Source organism: Tilletiaria anomala (assembly GCF_000711695.1).
Source record: "Tilletiaria anomala UBC 951 chromosome Unknown K437scaffold_46, whole genome shotgun sequence".
In the NCBI taxonomy this organism is placed as follows: Eukaryota; Fungi; Basidiomycota; class Exobasidiomycetes; order Georgefischeriales; family Tilletiariaceae; genus Tilletiaria; species Tilletiaria anomala.
In genome coordinates, this window is record NW_013546976.1 from 82,112 (window position 1) to 98,767 (window position 16,656).

General features: G+C 56.6%; 7 protein-coding genes across 7 annotated transcripts; 4 read left to right on the forward strand and 3 right to left on the reverse strand.

Annotated features, from left to right (window-relative positions):
- Window positions 1–140: 140 nt before the first annotated feature.
- Window positions 141–3,287, forward strand: K437DRAFT_274385 (uncharacterized protein). The gene is made up of 2 exons (XM_013387553.1): window positions 141–512; window positions 602–3,287. The coding sequence occupies exons 1-2, from the start codon at window positions 280–282 to the stop codon at window positions 3,234–3,236; spliced, it is 2,868 nt and encodes a 955-aa protein (XP_013243007.1). The 5' UTR covers window positions 141–279; the 3' UTR covers window positions 3,237–3,287.
- Window positions 3,288–3,328: 41 nt separating this feature from the next.
- K437DRAFT_263076 (Aminoacid dehydrogenase-like protein) lies at window positions 3,329–4,425 on the reverse strand (the record flags this gene model as incomplete). Its single annotated transcript, XM_013387554.1, has 2 exons — window positions 3,329–3,979; window positions 4,051–4,425. The coding sequence occupies 2 exons, from the start codon at window positions 4,423–4,425 to the stop codon at window positions 3,329–3,331; spliced, it is 1,026 nt and encodes a 341-aa protein (XP_013243008.1).
- Window positions 4,426–5,486: 1,061 nt separating this feature from the next.
- K437DRAFT_256807 (Dehydroquinase) lies at window positions 5,487–6,107 on the forward strand. Its single transcript, XM_013387555.1, has 3 exons — window positions 5,487–5,561; window positions 5,641–5,878; window positions 5,951–6,107. The coding sequence occupies exons 1-3, from the start codon at window positions 5,494–5,496 to the stop codon at window positions 6,083–6,085; spliced, it is 441 nt and encodes a 146-aa protein (XP_013243009.1). The 5' UTR covers window positions 5,487–5,493; the 3' UTR covers window positions 6,086–6,107.
- On the reverse strand, window positions 6,068–7,997 carry K437DRAFT_274387 (xylose isomerase-like protein). Its single transcript, XM_013387556.1, has 2 exons — window positions 6,651–7,997; window positions 6,068–6,565 (listed from the first exon to the last, which is right to left on the reverse strand). The coding sequence occupies exons 1-2, from the start codon at window positions 7,669–7,671 to the stop codon at window positions 6,309–6,311; spliced, it is 1,278 nt and encodes a 425-aa protein (XP_013243010.1). The 5' UTR covers window positions 7,672–7,997; the 3' UTR covers window positions 6,068–6,308.
- Window positions 7,998–8,478: 481 nt separating this feature from the next.
- Window positions 8,479–10,674, forward strand: K437DRAFT_290874 (general substrate transporter). Its single transcript, XM_013387557.1, has 4 exons — window positions 8,479–9,219; window positions 9,293–9,690; window positions 9,753–10,071; window positions 10,139–10,674. The coding sequence occupies exons 1-4, from the start codon at window positions 8,719–8,721 to the stop codon at window positions 10,532–10,534; spliced, it is 1,614 nt and encodes a 537-aa protein (XP_013243011.1). The 5' UTR covers window positions 8,479–8,718; the 3' UTR covers window positions 10,535–10,674.
- A 57-nt stretch (window positions 10,675–10,731) lies between these two features.
- Window positions 10,732–12,071, forward strand: K437DRAFT_256810 (uncharacterized protein). The gene has a single exon (XM_013387558.1). The coding sequence runs from the start codon at window positions 10,878–10,880 to the stop codon at window positions 11,859–11,861; it is 984 nt and encodes a 327-aa protein (XP_013243012.1). The 5' UTR covers window positions 10,732–10,877; the 3' UTR covers window positions 11,862–12,071.
- On the reverse strand, window positions 11,842–15,198 carry K437DRAFT_256811 (uncharacterized protein). The gene has a single exon (XM_013387559.1). The coding sequence runs from the start codon at window positions 14,962–14,964 to the stop codon at window positions 12,052–12,054; it is 2,913 nt and encodes a 970-aa protein (XP_013243013.1). The 5' UTR covers window positions 14,965–15,198; the 3' UTR covers window positions 11,842–12,051.
- Window positions 15,199–16,656: the final 1,458 nt, after the last annotated feature.

The following is a 16,656-nucleotide window of genomic DNA, read 5'->3' on the forward strand; positions in this document are numbered from 1 at the left end:
GAAGGTCAGTGAATCGGTATCCCGCCAATTCCGCTCCCTCAACTTCCAGAGCCTATCAAACCACACCATGACCCTGGCCGAAGAGCAAGACGACATAACAGGAAGTGTCTGATGTCATCTCACCTCAACTCAATACTGAGGACTGCAGTAAGAGCGCATAATCGTCGGCTGTGGGCCCGTTTCCCCGAGTGATACTCAAAAGGAATCCTGAGAGGATCAAGGTGTGCCAAAAAGTTAACACAATTTTAGCACAATTTTGGCTGGAGTACTCTGATCGCCATGTCGTCCGCGGCGCCTGAAACAAGCAGAGCGCAACAGGCGCCTCGTGTGTCAGCTACTTCAGAGCAAAGCCCTGCTGATGGTCTCCCTGGGAAGACCAAAGCATGTAAAGAGTGCATTCGAAACAAGTCTCGCTGCGACAAGGGACCGTGGCCATGCAGCCAATGCGTCAAACGTGGAGTGGCTGACCTGTGCCCGCTTGGTAGCCTGTCCACCAAGCACAGGAAGCGAAAGTGAGCAACGCCAATAGTTAAACTTCATTGATTTATGAAATGTGGCATCTGCTGACGCTGCCCATATTTGTCGCGCGCATGTATTGAAGGGTATCCGAAGTTTCCAGCCAGTCGCTGAATGGTGCGGACCGACAACGAGCCGAAAGTATGTCATCGAGCACTGGGGAAAGCATCGATCATGGGCGTGAGACTATCAGACGCCATAATGTGGACCATAGTGGGCCAGTACATGCGGGAATGTTTTTGTCAGCATCTGAAGGTCAAAGTGTTCAAGCGGGGCCCAGCCGTCAGCTGCACTCCCCTCATGCAGTCGACCACCCCCCAACACAAGTTCATAACATTCTCACGGGCGATCAACGCGACGAGGATGCTCGAATCGTACCAGAAAGTCGCGCAAAACGAGCCGAACGCCACCAAGCGAAGAAGAGAACACGAGAGCGGGCGCATTATGGGTCTCCTTCTCCTCAGCTAGACGCCGGCACCTTGTGTTCAGCGCACCACAGTCGAGCACCGCGTTATCTTGGTCCGAGTGGACATAGCTATTTTCTGGCACATCAACAGAATGGAAACGATGTCATGGAACATTTCTCAAGGCATGCAAGTCCGGAGCCGCTTCCGTTATCCTTGCCTGCAGACGTCGCTGGCATCTCTCCCTTGTCCTGCGAAGGCGCCAGCTCTGCGTATTTGGGCACCAAGGGTTCCGGTGAGCAGGCAACATATCCAGGAACGAACGCGACGGCAGATGCAGATCGCGCTCGAAGATTGCAACGGGTAAGACAAGCAATCCATCTTGAGCCCGTGCCAAGCGTTCGCCTGCGTTGGATGCATTCGGACCTCGTCGAAGAGCTGTCCACCCGTCTCCCACCATACCGAGAAGCTGCGCGAGCGCTGAGGGTGTACAGAGCCAATGTCACATGGATGTGGAGCGTCATCTACGATTGCGACTCATTCGAGCAAGATCATTTTCAAGCTTTCTACCAGCAACATGACCATTTATCGCGAAGCCCAGATACCGACAGAGCACCTCAAATCACCAAAGGTGCTGAAACGCAGCACCCGCACGTTCTTTCCGTCATTTTTATGGTATTATCGCTTGGTACGCTTTTTGACGTTCGCAACTCGCCTGACTCCGAAGGCAAAGCGGAACTCTACTATCGCTGCGCCTGGCGTGCTCTGTCGCTCTCGAATTACCAGGATTCTCATACTGTCGAGAGCGTGCAGGCGCTTCACCTGATCGGGCAATATCTGTGCAATCGCAAGTCCGGCAAGAATGCCGATTCCTTCTACCCAATTCTTGTCTCTGCCTGTGGCTTGGCAGTATCAATGGGCTTGCATCGTGACACGAGCGAGTGGCAAGAGGCCGAGGAAGTCGCGCAGGAACGCAGGAAGATCTTTTGGGAATTGATGGCCACCGACGCGTTCAGAAGCCTGGCATATGGACGACCGACCAATCTCAACGTGCTGCATGCCAGCACGAATTTCCCTCAACAACAGCTTTCTCGGCCCTCAGCACCACATCAAGCTGCGGAGGACGATTTTCACACGCTCAAGTTTCGTGTGGTGCACTGTCTCAACCAGATTCTGAATGCTTGCTTCCACCGTTCCGTCTCATACGACACGGTCTTGCACTACGATGCCGAGCTACGTGAACTTCAGCGTTCGGTTCCGTCATCCATGCGAGCGCGTACTGTGCTATTTCAGTCGACCCGAACGTCAGATTTGGATGCAGCATCCGAGTCATTGCGTCACAGCGACGCCAAAGCCCTGAATGCGATGCGACAGGAACTGCAATCACACACACTAGCTGCGAATATCGAGCAAGCACTCCTTCACCTCCATCGCCCCTGGTTCATTCGCGCTTTACACAGTCGAACTGATCCACTCTCTTCGCCGTACTCGCAGTCAGTCGCAGCTGTGATGCAGTCCTCGCATGCTCTCATCAGGCTCTGTCGTTCAATCTTGCAGCGCGTTCCCCGCATTGTGCGTCGTTGGGTTTTCTTTTTTCAGCACGTCTTCAACTCGGCCATCTGTCAGGCGTTGCACGTGTGCTTTGCGCCGCGCAGTGTCTCCGCCACGAGCGCTTTCGAAGATCTCGAGGATGCTCTGCAGCTCCTTTCGCAAGTCAAGACGGACCTTGACGAGGTTACTTGGGGAAGGCGGCTGGACATGCTTGAGAAGTTGCGCATCAAGGCTGAGTTGACTTATCGCGGATTGCAGACTGGTGGTGCTTCTGTACATGCTTCCGCATCAACAAGCGAAGACACATCTGTGGAAGAACTTGGCACCTTTGTAGGGGGTACGTCTAGAATTGCACCACGGACGTCGCGGTCGAACAATGCCAGCATTCACTTTCCTTTGAGAGGTTCAGCGTTTCCAACAAGCTCCTCGCACGACGAGGGCGTACAGGACCGACCACCGACTCGAACAGAATCTCTTGCCCGGCCCAGCCGGGCGCCTACACCCTGTGTGGCTTCGAATAGCGGGCACTTCGTGCCTCCCGGACCAGTCGGGCCACAGCCTACTGTCGCAAATGACCCGTTTCCCCCGTACCCCATGTATGATTCGGACAGCGGCTTCAGCATGGATGCCCCTCAGGACTTTGCATCTGCCGATATTGTCCAGCAAAATGCACTTATGGCCGGTCTTCTAGGAGAGGAGACATTCGAGAGCGACAGTCAATTCTGGCTCTCGCTTCTAGGAGTTGGAGGGATGGCGCGCCGGTGATCAAAAAGAGCGGAATGCTATAGTCTTGGTTGCAATGAAAACCCTGTTGTTCAAATTTGCTGAGACAAGGATGTCCGTATGTGAGATGCGAATCAGGCGCATTTCGGCTTGGTGAGCGCCCCTCTGCTTTCGAGCACCTGGAGCACCGCCTCCTTTCCCGCCTTGAGCAACTCCTTACTTTCCGATGCGGTGGTCGTCGGTGGCAGCCATAGCATTTGCTGCGCGACCGCTTGATGATACATGCACTCCATCCCTTGGATGACGTGCCACCCTTGCTCCTCTGCGATGCTGGAGATTTTAGTCCACGGGTGTGGGTGGTAGCACATTTCGAGGAACACAGGTGCTGACGAAAGCGAAGAGTGCGCGGGCAGACTCAGAACTGCCTCCAGGGTCTGCCGAGCAAGCTTCTCGCCCTCTGTCTGCGGGTCGTGTGATGGGATGGCGTTGACGATCACATCGGGTGTTCGGCCCAGTGCCGCGGCGTCTTTAGGTGTTTTGAGCTGCATTACTCCTTCCACGCCTTTGGCTTGGAAGTCCTGCACGACTGCTCCCACCTCTTCATCCATCCTGTTGATGATATAGATCTCGTCGCATTTCAGCCTGAACCGAAGGGTGTAAACGGCTGTGCGAGTGGTGCCTCCTCCACCGACGATCAGACCGATTCGCCTGTCGGTGGTTGCTTCAACTCTGGAAGAGTCTGGCAGTGCTGATATGATGGCGTCTGCAATACCTGCTACGTCAGTCTGAGAGGTTGTCGAGAGTTCATGAGATGTCAAAAGAAGTTCGTATAGCACTCCGTGAAAACCCGACTTACGTTTGTGGCTACCAGACTTCGCTTTCCGTCTTCGTGATCCCTCCAATAGACCGTATTTGCTGCGCCAATCAATTCTGCTTCTTGATCTATTTCGTCGACATGCTTCAGCACCTCACTCTTGTAAGGCATTGTGACTGCGCTGCCAATAAAGTCGTCTTCGCGTATGAATCGCAGGAAATCGTTGAAGTCTTGGGATTCCAGCAGCTCGCACGTCCAAGGCACATGACGCTGACGGTAGCATGCATTGTGAAATGTTGGCGCTAATGAGAGAGAAATGGGGTAGCCGAACAGCGCAGTCTTTCCTGGCTTCTGAGAGCGTGCTTGCCGGCCAGCCAGGTCCGACGCGCTCGGGTTCGTACGAGAACTGGTCGACATGCTTGCCGCCAAAGGGGATACCGTGGCAGGCGCAGGCGCTTTCGTCGTTCCGGTTGTCTGGAAGTGAGTAGCGGGGGCTTCTACGCGAACATGCATCATTCAGATAGATTCTTGTGGATGCAGTGGAAGTGATGGTACTTTATAGGGCTGTATTGGTTCAACAATTTGCAGCAAGGGTGCCAGATGGTGGATTGTGGCGTATATATCTATCAGCCTTGAATCTTGAGCCGGTCGAGAGCGAAACCAAGAGCACAGACGATGCGAGCGTAGCCGCGCTCAGGGCTCAAGACTCAATGCTCCCCCTCGCGAAGACTTGTGCCGGGTAGACAGAGATATTGTTATCAGTGTCTCGCATCTCCTGCAAATGGAGTGTGGCAGGGAACAACTGGGAAACCCGGGGATCAGCAGAAGAAAGCGGTGTGCGTCGAGACTCATCCAACTCCGAATTGAACTTCGGATGTGGCTTTTCGGATGAGGATGTCCTGACTGTCGGCATTCTCTCCAGTTACCACACTAGACTCACCCCTGTTGCTTGTGGCGAGTTTCTGTATGTACTCAATATTTCAAGTTGGCGCGATGCTGTGCCATGGAGACCTGAACCAGGTAACACCTCTGCCAAGTGCTGCGGGGTGAGATGATTTTGAGAAAAACATACATGGTTCGGTCGGGTTGCCGACACGCAATTAAACAGCGTTGATCAGCCGCCGTTGAACAGGCACAACAATTGGGTCATGGATATGGTCCACCTTTCACCGATGCCTCTCCGTGTGGCTAGTGGGTGTAAAGCGCCGGCTCCCGCGTGGGGTGGACAGCTCGAGCTCGGATTCCGCGTTTATAGCTAGACAGAAATGTATGTCTTTATTCTATATTTGCTCCGCACTACCCTCGGTCCTGTTCTTACCACTCACGCTAATAAGCCGTATCCATCGACGAAAGCTCGGTCAAGCATTGCCATCACTGTCGCCGTTAGTGCGGCCATTGCCGATCTACGCATCTAACTCCTTGATACAACGTGCAAGCCCGCTTCGAGGACAGCGAACAATACCAACGCGGTGGAGAGACGGGAAAATGGCGAAGTCGATTCTCCTTCTCAATGGCCCAAATCTGAACATGCTGGGTTTACGAGAGCCTGATAAGTGAGAAGGTAGAGCACCGTTGCTGCTTGGATCTCGGTTCGAGCACTGAAGGGATCGAGTGTGCCCTGCCCTTCGTTAGGTATGGGACAGCGACACTGGGGGACATCGTCAACCTCGCGGGTGCCCACTGCTTGGACGCTGGCGTCGCCTTTGACCATTTGCAGACAAACCATGAAGGAACGATGCTCGATCGTATCCATCAAGCACGGTCCGATGGCACCCAAGCGATCGTGATCAATGCAGGGGCGTGGACACATACGAGCGTCGCGCTCAGAGATGCACTGCTGGCTTCCGAGAAGCCATTCATTGAGCTACATGTGCGTTTTGACGGTGAAAGATTCCGTCAAAGATGCTGATGGTCTCTTCGCCCTTGTCGTGGTACCGCTCAGATCTCCAACACACACGCCCGCGAGCCTTTTCGACATCACTCGTACCTTGCTGACAAAGCTAAAGGGATAATTATGGGCTTAGGGACGTATGGCTATACGGTGGCGATCGATTATTGTATTAAGCATTTGATGTGAGATATTCACAGAACAATGGCGTTGCATCTGAACTCTTTCCGCGCAGTCTGCATCATTTGGCTATACAAGGACTTGAAACATTGGAGGAAGTGCATGTGAAGTGGCCCGTACAAGTACATAATGCGATGCTGAGTAATGGAGGTTTGATCCCAATGGTTGCAAAGTGGCATTCTTGTTGTTGTTTTAGCTTGAATATGGGCAATGCTTGTGTGAGCGGTCACCACTACGCGCTGTGCTTCGGTGTCGTCTGACTATGCTCCAACCTCTTCAGCACCAGTTCGTGGCTATTATTACACCGTTTCGCAGCCTCGAACGGAAAAGACGTTGAGGGTGACTGCAAATCGAGGTTGAAGTACTCGGCGGAGACCCAGCCGCGGTAGCGAATGTCGTTGAAGATGACGCGCGAGAGCTCCTCCACGGGGAGATAACCCTCGCCAGCAAATGCACGGTGCGCGCGTGCCCATGCCATTGTTGTGTTAGCTGTTCCATTGAAGGAGAGAAGCAGAAACCGCTGCATCAGCACTATGTCCGTCTGAAAACGCTTGCAAGCGCAGGCACAGCTCACCGTGTTGAGTTGGGTCGAAGAGAGGGTGCTTTAGGTGCATGGGCTCGGGGGGTAAGGCAGCATCGCCAAGCTGGAGGAGGAAGAGCTTGCGCCTAGAGCGAGCGTCGGCAAAAGTCTCTTTGAGCTCCTTCAAATCAGCGTCCAGCTTTTCACTCCATCCATCCACAAGACCGTCTGGCCGGCTCGGATCAGCGATCGCCCCGCCGAGGATCTGCATCGTATCCAGAACCATTCCAAAGTTGTGTGCATCGACGAGTTGAACCTGCCGCCAAGCTTGTTGCCATGTGGTGACGAAGCTGCCGAAGCACATGGCTTCGTACGCGAAGAATTTGCAGCGTGTATGCCAACGCTGTCCTGCGTGTGCGAGCAAGCGCAGGTCCTGGATGACGCGCTCCTCGTCGCCGGTGTGCTGGTATACGCCCGAGCTCGAAGAGCCGAACATGGCCGAGGCGACTTGGATTAGGTCAGTGTCGAGAATGTCGCTGATTTCAAACCAGAGCGGCAACTCGTGCAAGCGCTCATCGCGCCTGGAGATAGGGAGGATGCCGGGGTAGTGCAGAATTGGCTCCAGACAGATAACCTTCAGACCTGAGGCTTTGCACATGGCCGAGATGGCGCTTGCGGCCAAGAGCATGTGCTCCCGCGCAGGTTCGGCCATGGTATTCCTTGAATTCTGCCCAGCGAGCGAGCGAGCTTTGGCTTTGATGTCGTCGATATGGATCTCGATGCCCTGCCACCCTTGCGCGACACATGCCGTGATCTTCGCCTCGATTGCATGCTTGTCGGCAGCACCCAGGCTGAGCGACATGATGCCGCGCGGCAGCTGAGCGGCCGGCGCGTCTGCGTCAAAGCCATCGAGAGGATGGCGGGCGTGGGTCGCGTCAAGGCTCGACACCGAGGCCGAAGCCGCAAGGGATGAGTGCAGAGAAGAGGTGTACGCCGATGTGTCTGAGAGTGCCCATTTGCCAGACACCTGGGGGCCAAAGTCTGGCGTTGCACTTGGGGCGATGATTGCTGGCATGGTATCGTTAAAGCTTTGTGATGCGATCTCGACACTCTGGGGAAAGGCTTGAAGAGACAACTCGATGCGGTGGATCGAAGAGGTGCCCGATGGTATTTAAAGAGTTTACCAACTTATTGCTCGCATAGATAAGGTCGGTACGACGTTTGCATTCGAAGGCGACGACACCATGCCAAACGCTCATGTCAAAGAAAGTGACATGTACATAGCACGCAGAAAGCATGTTTACCGAGACATCGCCATTAAGGAGACATCGGTTTGGGGCGAGGACCAGAGGACAGGGCGGGTCTTGGACACTTCCGGCGCACTGCTGTCTACTGATCCCATGTTCTTTCTCTGCATCATTTGCTAAACGATGTACAGCTCCGAGGTGATTTGAGGATGCGACACACTGAGCCGTCCTCCTGACCGAATCGGAGAACGCTGTTTCGGATTTGGAGAGTGGATTCGGAGAGGCTGAAATGCCTCCGAAGTGGCTGTGCTTCTTTTGGCTCTGTGTGAAGAAAACTGGCGCAGAGCCAGCGGTGGCTGCCAGGCGCTTATCTCGATGCCAGCAGGGCTGCGTTTTGTTTTGCTATCGGGCACCTCTCGGCCCTCAGTGCGGGGGAAGCGCAGACTGCCCCAGTGCGGTCGATTGCGCCGAGGCACTGGCACACGCTGACCCCCAATGTCTCCCCACATTTTTTTTCTCTGCTTCCAGGCAAAAAAGGACAAACAGTCGGTCATACATGAGAAGAATGCCAGCCACTTCAATCGGAGTCCATTGCACACCTTCTGGTGAGACTCTAATCCCTTCGTCCTTAGTATTGACAACAGCTTACCTAGACAGCCGTATGTGACCTTTGTTGTGGGCGCATGCAAGCCGTCTTGACGCATATATAGATCTCGGGAAAGCTGCCGACCGACAGCTCCCGCCCATCCCGCCCATCCCCTCCATCCCCTGCTTACCCATCGACAAGGGGGCCTGTCCATCTCATCTCTGCATCTACCGCTACTTGTCCACCACCCATCGACACATTGCTACGGTTCCATCACACGTTGCCCAACATGGTCAGTCTCCGGCCCCAAGAAGATCCGCATCGGCCGGCGCCAAAGCAGATCTACAACATCCGCGTATATGCTCTCGCCGCCGCAGCCTCCTTTGCGTCGATGATGATCGGCTACGACTCGGCCTTCCTCGGCACAGTCCTCGTCCTGCCGTCCTTCATAAAGGACTTTGGCACCCTGGCACCCAACACGTCCGCCAACCTCGTGACGACGTACCAGATCGGTGCGCTCTTTGGCGCCGTCATCGGTTACCCGCTCGCCTTCTACTACGGCAGACGCTGGGGTCTCGTCACATGCGCGGCCCTCTTTGCCATCGGATCCGTCGTCATGGTCATTGCGTCCCCTTCCACCGGTCTCGGCCCCATTTACGGTGGTAGAGCCGTTGCCGGCATCGCCATCGGTGCAGCGAGTAACTTGACGCCGCTTTACATCTCCGAGATTGCTCCTACTGCCATTCGTGGTCAGCTGGTTGGCCTCTACGAAGCAGGCTGGCAGGTTGGCGTGAGTATCGCAAGCGGGGACGCTTCGAACGATTTATGCAACGGTGCTCACAGCTCTACCGTGCAATTTACAGGGTCTTTTGGGGTTCTGGATCAACTATGCCGTCCAAACCACCCTCCCCGAATCCACCACCCAATGGCGCATCCCGTTCGCCGTGCAGCTTATCCCTGGTGGTCTCTTCCTCCTCTGCTCTCCTTTCCTCATTGAATCTCCGCGCTGGCTCCTGAGCAAGGACAGGCATGAACATGCAGTGAAGAACCTCTGCACCATTCGCCATCTCCCCAGCGATCATCCTTACCTCATTGATGAGCTCACGATGATGCAGGGCGGTATCGAGGCGGAGAGGGCACAGGCCGGCAGGGGCATCATTGGGCCTTTCAAGCAGCTTCTGCAGGCCGGTGTCAGGTTCCGACTTTTCATCTCCGTCATGCTCTTCTTCTTCCAGAATGGAACAGCTATCAATGCTATCAAGTGAGTGCATCAGGGTGTGATATTTGCATGGCATATGTCTAACCCAATTGCTGCGAAAATAGCTACTACTCGCCCACCATCATCAAGAGCTTTGGCATCACTGGTCTCAATTCATCATTGATATCTACTGGCATCTTCGGCGTCATCAAGACGGCTGCTGCCTTTGTCTGGCTTCTGCTCCTCATCGACCAATTCGGACGCCGACGCATTTTTATTACTGGTTCCATCGGCTGCGGCCTCATGCTCTGGTGGATGGCCATCTACCTGGCGGCGGCGCCAAAGAACAGCTTCGCGACCGGAGAGCTCACACCTGGAAGCAGGAGCATGCTTGCCGCTTTCTACATCTGGACCGTCTTTTATGGCTCCACTTGGAACGGAACAGTGAGCATAAGTTTGCCCCGACTGGTCTTCAGAGATAAATGCTGACAATCCCTTCCGGCGTTCACAGCCTTGGGTCTTTGGCTCAGAAGCTTTCCCGATGGGCTCGCGCTCGGCAGGTCAATGCTGTGCGGCCTTTGCCAACTGGGCGTGGAACTTGCTCGTCGCTCGCACGACGCCGCTCGCATTTGCCGCCATCGGTTCAAACTTTTACTTTGTCTTTGCCGCTGTCACGACTGCGTCCATCCCCTTCGTCTACTTCCTGCTCCCCGAGACGAAGCAGATCCCTCTCGAGCACATGGACGAGCTGTTCAGCTCGCCCGAGCCAGCACGCCGCGCGGGGCCAGTCCTCCGCCAGCAGCTCAGCGAGCGGGCACGACCCAGCGATGCAATCGGTGCCACTGCCGCTGCTAGAAACAGGACGGGCAGTGCGGGAAGCAGCAGCGAGTCAGACATCGAGAAATAGGGCTCTTACATCAACAAACGGATTCAAGAGACTCACAGTCACGCCTTTCAAAAGCAAAGGGACTGAGGTTATTACGGTGATCGTGCGTCGCTCTTTTCATGTTGTATTTTATCGCGTGCGCTCCAAAAAGCATGTCGTCGTGCCTGCTTGCCATTCTCCGATCCCTATCACCGTGCGCTCTCGTTTTATCGCTCCAGCCTCCGTCTACACCTCCGCTTCAAATTGAATCGTACTGAATACATATCGACGAAGGCGATTGTTGCCAATCTCCAGAATTCTTCGCGCCGAGCATATCCCCCATCCACTGCTACGCCCGTCGTTCTTTCGACGGCCTGGCGCCTTCATGTCATTTCAAAGCAATGATCCCAAATCTGCCCTGACACGCTACGCACAAACTAAAGATCCCAGCAAGCTCCCGCGAGACGTCTGCCTCACCTACGATGATTGGACAATCGTCATCTTTGACGCTTACGAGAAGGCCAAGTTCCACTTCCTTGTCTTGCCACGCATCCCATTTCCTCTCTCCGACTCTGTCCAATCAGAACACAAACAGCAAAATTCGCAACCAGGTGGCACGGATTATGCCACGGTGAAAGGACTAGGTTCACCTGCAACTGATGGCTGTGGCGCGGGCAGCGCCTTAAGCGATGATCGCGCAAGCAAGAAGCCCAAGCTCGCCCTTGCTGGAGACAAGCTGGCTTTTGGGACCACGGGTTGTAAAACTGTGCCGACCCGCCACTTGCAGGACATCAACACGCTCCTAGCCTCGCCGTACGCCTCCCAAGTCTTTGGCAGGTTGAAAGCAATGGCAGAGCGCGTCAAAAGCATCATCCTCTCCGAGATGCCGCGGGCAACTCTCGATGCGATCCCGTTCAAGGGACACACCCATGCTACTGCAAGTGTAGAACAATGCCTGGTGACCTGGCCGGTGCACTTGGGCTTTCATGCGATTCCGAGCATGTCGACGGTGCATTTGCACTGTATATCTTGCGACCTCGTCTCTGAGCGACTCAAGAGAAAGCATCACTACTTGAGCTTCAAACACGATCACGGCTTCTTCTTGCATACCCGCGATATTGAGCAGTGGATTCGAGAAGGCAGAAAGGCGCAGCCAAAGAGCACAGCCGAGTTGCACAAGCTGCTCAAAGCGGATCTTGTCTCAATATGGGACGCGAATTTGTACAAGGATATGCCAAGTCTGAAGCGACATCTGGAGACTGAATGGAAAGCAGACATTCAGCGCAGACAACAGTCAGAAAGGAATGAGCACCAGCAAGGGCAAAGCACAAAGATGATATCAACGGCTGAAGTGATACGACTTTGTTGATATTGCGCTACAATACAACTCGTTCGCAATGTGGTAAAAGAAATTGTTCAGCATTATTGCTCGGGATTGAACTGTGTTGGGAAAAGAAGAGATGTAAAGGGTGAGGAGCATGGCGAGCCTGATAGTCTTGTCTGGACTTCCGAGCCGCAAGTGCTACCACGAGCCTTGTGAAGTACTGTAAAATGATATTCTATGCAACGGAAGGCATGGCGCCTTTGATCAAGTTCGTCCGCGAATGGCTTCCGTGTAGTGCTCGCAGCAGTGGCTTTGGACTGCCGCGTGCCGTGTCGTGCTCGCTACCGAAGCCGTTGCTGCCCACGCTAGCGCCGGCGCCGCCTTGCGCGCCTCCGCCAGGGAGGGACTGGATGAGCGAAGGCGAGGTCTGTGGCAAGTCGCTGACTTGCGAGGTGCTAGGGACGTAGCTGAGCTTCAGCGACCTGGCCTGTCCGACGGGCGCCGGCGACGACGGCTGCGAGCCAGCATCGATGAGCGCCGCAAAGGACTCGGAGCCGTTGGACATGAGCCGCGGCGTTCCGGGCAAAGAACCCAAGCCATCGCGTCCAGGGCCAGTCCCGCTGCTGCCACCGCACATGAACGTCGAGCCAGGGAAGCGCGGGCCTTCAGCGCTGGCCGAGGGTCGAGGGCTGATGGACGCGGGGTCGACAACGACGTCGCGGAGGGCAGAGACCGAGCCGCTGGACGCGAGGCCAGAAGTTCCTTCGCGCCTCGTTTTGCCAAAGAAGCTACTGCCGCTGGCGCTGGCACTGCCGGTGCTGTACCTCCCATCTGCGCTGTGCCTATCCTCCAAGTCGATCGACTGGTCAGCTGACTTAAGGTGGAACTCAAATTGGTGCGATGCGCCGCGCCCCGCTTCAGCGAGCGCAGCTGCGTGTGCTGCATGCACGTCCGCGAGGGTTGGCAGGTCCAGCGACGCTGCCGTTGCAGGGGGCGGCGCTCGCCGCCTCACCGCGCCCGCGCCGGGTCCCAATATCCCCGCATTCCTCTCCCAGTCCTTGTCCCGCGACGGCGCACCAAACTCCTGGCGCCGCTTCCCGGTCGACTTGAAGCTGGCCGGCGGGGGTGAAAGCGTATCTGTCGAGCGCGGCGCGATGCCGAGAGTCGGTGTGCTGGGAACGGAATCGGACACGAGGAGGCCGGTGCGGATTGTTTCTTGTTGTAATGGGTGATGGCTAGGTGTCACTGCTGCTGCTGATGGCGCAGAACTTGCCGCAGCGCCCGCTGCCGAGCTGCCCTCCTCGGCATTGCTGCTAGCAGCTTCGGTGAGTGGGTCGAGAAGCACCGGCTCTTGCTGCTGATCTGAAGCGGTCTGATGCGCCTCGTCCTCGCTGAGATGCACCTGCAGCGCAGGCAGCGGCGTTGTTGCAGGCGCGCCGGCAAAGCACGGATTCTGATCTAAATCTGACCCTAGCTCTACGCCCATGCCGACGCCGACTGCTGATGGCCCTGCTTCCTCCGCACCAGCAGCGCCGCCGCCGCCGCCAACAGCGTACTGAGCGTAAAACCCAGGGTCTTGGTTGGCAGGTAGGCCGACCTGGAACCCAGCGTCCTCCCACGCCCTGATACTGCGGTCCGCCCACGCCTCGAGGACAGGCCAGCCCTTATAGTCGCCATGCAGCTTGAAGCCGGCGTGTCCGTCGCCGCCGCGGTCGCCGCCGCCTTTGCCGCCGCCGCCGCCGCCGCCAAAGTAGTTCTCGTAGCCGATGGCGTCCTCGTCGTCCTCGCTGCCGGTAGACGTATCGTCGAGCGTCCACAGCTCACCCGCCTCCAGCTCTTCGGCAAAGTGCTGTAGGAAGCGGCCCCAACCGCCCTCGCCTTCGCCGCGCCACAGAACGACCTTGGTGTCAAAGTCGCGGCCAAAGACAATCACTTGACCCGGGAGGCCGCCACTGCGAGGACTTTGCTGCTGTTGTTTAGGCGTCGGAGTCGCCGTGGCTGTTGCCGTCGTGTCTCTGTCGCCGTTGACATTGGCATCGAGGCAGCCGTTGGCAATGCGCGTCGCGAGGCCATCGACGGCAGTGCGATCTATGCCGCCGACGTTTTCATCGCCGATCTCGTAAGGATTCGGGGGGTTGAGGTCCACGCCGATGTAGTTACCTACCCGATCCGAGATGAGGGGGATCCATCCACGGTCGCTGTACTCGTTGCGGACCCAGCCGTCGGGGCAGCTGGTCATGTTGCCGCGCACATCGACACTGGCGCCCGTCTCAGGGTCATCGTCTACGCTGCGCCAGAAACCCCACTCCTGGAGGCTCTGCTCAAGGGAGAGCATCGTCATGCCGAAGAAGAGGCCTTCGGTGCAGCTGCCGCCGCCGCTGCTGTTTGCGTAGCTCTCCAGCTCCTGGCCGTTATGCAGGAGGAAGCTCTCGCGCACCGAGGGCGGCAGTGCGAAGCCGATTTGCTCCTCAAACTCGTCGATCTCCGCCTCGAGCGCGGGATAGTTGACCGTGTCCCACAACTCCGGGTACTGCTTGCGGCACCACGACCGAATGCGTCGCCACGTGTGCCGCAGCGGCGGGTAGGCCGAAGAGGGCATGTTGGACGACACGGCCGATCCAGCGCCTAAGCCGGCAGCACCGCCTGCGCCGGCGGCTGCGATGCTGAAGCCTGCGCCAGGAAGCGCGACACCGAAACTGGAGCGCAAGCGCGCGAAGCTGCTGCTGGAGGTCACGGCGACGGATGCGGAGTACGGGCCATGCTGGACGAGGTTGGAGCTAGATGCGTTGGGGTTGTGCACATTGGTGAACTCGGCGAGACTCGCGTTGGCGGTCCCTGCGATCGCCGGCATGTACGGCCCGCCGGCTGTGTGGCCCGGCAGCGAAGGCGGGTAAGCCGCTGCTGCGCCTGAGCCGCCGTTCATGAACATCGACGAGGACGGGCCGCCGCCGTAGTGTGTATACGGAAGGGACCAGTCCTCGCCAATACCGCCGCCGCTTCCGCTGCCAAATGCAGAGCCAAAGGCGGTCCGCCTAGGCAGCTGCTTGGACTTGCTCGCGCTGCGCGTGCCGGAGGAGGAAGCAGAAACACCGCCGAAGAGGGAAGCGATGGTGGAGAAGAGGGATGGGCCGGTAGATGAGCTCGTCATCGCGTCTTTCTCGCTGCGAAGAACGCTTTGCAAAGGCCGAGTTCCAGCACGTCTCAGTTCATACAAGCTACCAGGTCTCGAGGGAGAGGAGAGTGATGAGTATCACCTTTTTGCGCAGCTAGCTTCGGCGCCGAAGCGATGCCAGCGTTTGGACCTCTGCCTTGCACGGATCGGTGCAAGACCTGGCGCCGCGGCACGCAGCAGCTATTTGTTGTGCTACCACTAGCTTTGTTTGGCGATGGAATGGCAAAGATCCCGTGTGCGTCTTCTGCGAGCAGAAGAAATTCGACGTGTCGCAAAAGCAAGTGGAGGGAATAACGTCGGGGAGAACAAAAGAGTTAGCTTGATGCTTCGTTACAGTTCAGCCCTGTGTGTGCTGAAGGACGGGCATCCCAGAATGTGCATCGCATCAGAGTTTTCATTCTTCCTCCGCTCTTGCATTCCTCTGTTCCTCAGCTCCCTGCTTTCGTTGCCCGACAAGCAATGCAGCAACAGCAGCCTCTCGTCTTGGAGGACCGAAACCTGAGCGCAAGATCCTGCAACGGTGCGTGCACATCGTTGCGTTCCACACGCCTTTGCCCGGGGTAGGAAAGCAGCCTCTAGCGCTCCTACTCACCAATAGCAGGAGAACGCTTTGGCAGCTGAGAAGATGAGACCTTGCGGGAATCGAGTTGGGGAGGGGGGGGGGGAGGCCGGGTGTGAGAACGGCGTCGGGGAATCGAGCGAGAGGGGAGGGAGTCCGGCAGGTGTCCGAGCTGCAGGATGCACCTTTCCTGGCTCGATCTGATATGGCCTATGCGGGCGTGTGATGATGTAAGTATGTATGTATGGCAGAAAACGCGAACGGGACCTTCGTTCCGTAGGGACCGGTGCGCACGATCAAGACGATGATGGGGATGAGGGTGTAGTGTTGCGTGTCGTCGTCGCGGCGAGTCTCCTCCGTCCCGGTCAAAGGTTTCTCTGCGCTCGCTCTCTCGCTCTCAAACACAGCGGGTGTACGCTGTCGATGCAGGTAAACAGAGCGGGTTGGTCTGGAAAGTTGCGATGCGATGAGACCACACCGGGATGGAGGGAGGGTGCGAAAGGTGGTGGTGGTGATGGTTGATGGGTGGATTGGTGTAGCTGGCCGCCAAACGAACATGCGCTTCGCTCCCAGCTGTCGCCCGCCCCCAGGCTCACACAGGCGCAGTGCCCATATTCACCTCCATGTCCCACACGCGCGCCCACACCCAGCAAGCAGCCAGCCAGCTGGCCAGGACAACAGTGCATATGTAGGACATGCATCGCAACAAGCAGCGCTTCCAAATGCCCCGCGTGCAAGGATGGCATTGCTTATTCAGGAAAACCATTTAGTCTGCCGCTCGAGCAGCGAGGGCAACGCCTGCTCGCTGCGTCCCATATTGCATGCTTCAGTTTCGACCTCCGTCTGACCTCCCTAGCTGCAGCTGTAGCGTCATCCTATCCACCCACGGTCGCATGTATGGATGGAAGTGTCCTTGTCCACGTCCCGTCCTTGTGGGGGGGGGTTCGCAACCCTAGAAAAGGACAACGGCTCGATCGGCCGGCTTTGGGCGGTTGCACCGAATCTGGGGACTCTTTCTTTTGTTCCAAGAGATATTCTGCCACCAAACTAAAAAGAAAGAACGCCACCATCTTATCACCGTCACCGTTTGGTTTTCTTTTGGGCTTGTC

Excerpts from the sequence above, each read along its gene's own strand:
- K437DRAFT_290874 (XM_013387557.1), top strand. The coding sequence starts at position 8,719 with ATGGTCAGTCTCCGGCCCCAAGAAGATCCGCATCGGCCGGCGCCAAAG. Across the intron at positions 9,220-9,292 it reads AAGCAGGCTGGCAGGTTGGC|GGTCTTTTGGGGTTCTGGAT; the intron begins GTGAGTATCGCA and ends TGCAATTTACAG. Across the intron at positions 9,691-9,752 it reads ACAGCTATCAATGCTATCAA|CTACTACTCGCCCACCATCA; the intron begins GTGAGTGCATCA and ends CTGCGAAAATAG.
- K437DRAFT_274387 (XM_013387556.1), bottom strand. The coding sequence starts at position 7,671 with ATGCCAGCAATCATCGCCCCAAGTGCAACGCCAGACTTTGGCCCCCAG. Across the intron at positions 6,566-6,650 it reads CTTCGACCCAACTCAACACG|CTAACACAACAATGGCATGG; the intron begins GTGAGCTGTGCC and ends TCAATGGAACAG.
- K437DRAFT_256811 (XM_013387559.1), bottom strand. The coding sequence starts at position 14,964 with ATGACGAGCTCATCTACCGGCCCATCCCTCTTCTCCACCATCGCTTCC.
- K437DRAFT_274385 (XM_013387553.1), top strand. The coding sequence starts at position 280 with ATGTCGTCCGCGGCGCCTGAAACAAGCAGAGCGCAACAGGCGCCTCGT. Across the intron at positions 513-601 it reads ACCAAGCACAGGAAGCGAAA|GGTATCCGAAGTTTCCAGCC; the intron begins GTGAGCAACGCC and ends CATGTATTGAAG.
- K437DRAFT_256810 (XM_013387558.1), top strand. The coding sequence starts at position 10,878 with ATGTCATTTCAAAGCAATGATCCCAAATCTGCCCTGACACGCTACGCA.
- K437DRAFT_256807 (XM_013387555.1), top strand. The coding sequence starts at position 5,494 with ATGGCGAAGTCGATTCTCCTTCTCAATGGCCCAAATCTGAACATGCTG. Across the intron at positions 5,562-5,640 it reads GGTTTACGAGAGCCTGATAA|GTATGGGACAGCGACACTGG; the intron begins GTGAGAAGGTAG and ends GCCCTTCGTTAG. Across the intron at positions 5,879-5,950 it reads AGCCATTCATTGAGCTACAT|ATCTCCAACACACACGCCCG; the intron begins GTGCGTTTTGAC and ends GGTACCGCTCAG.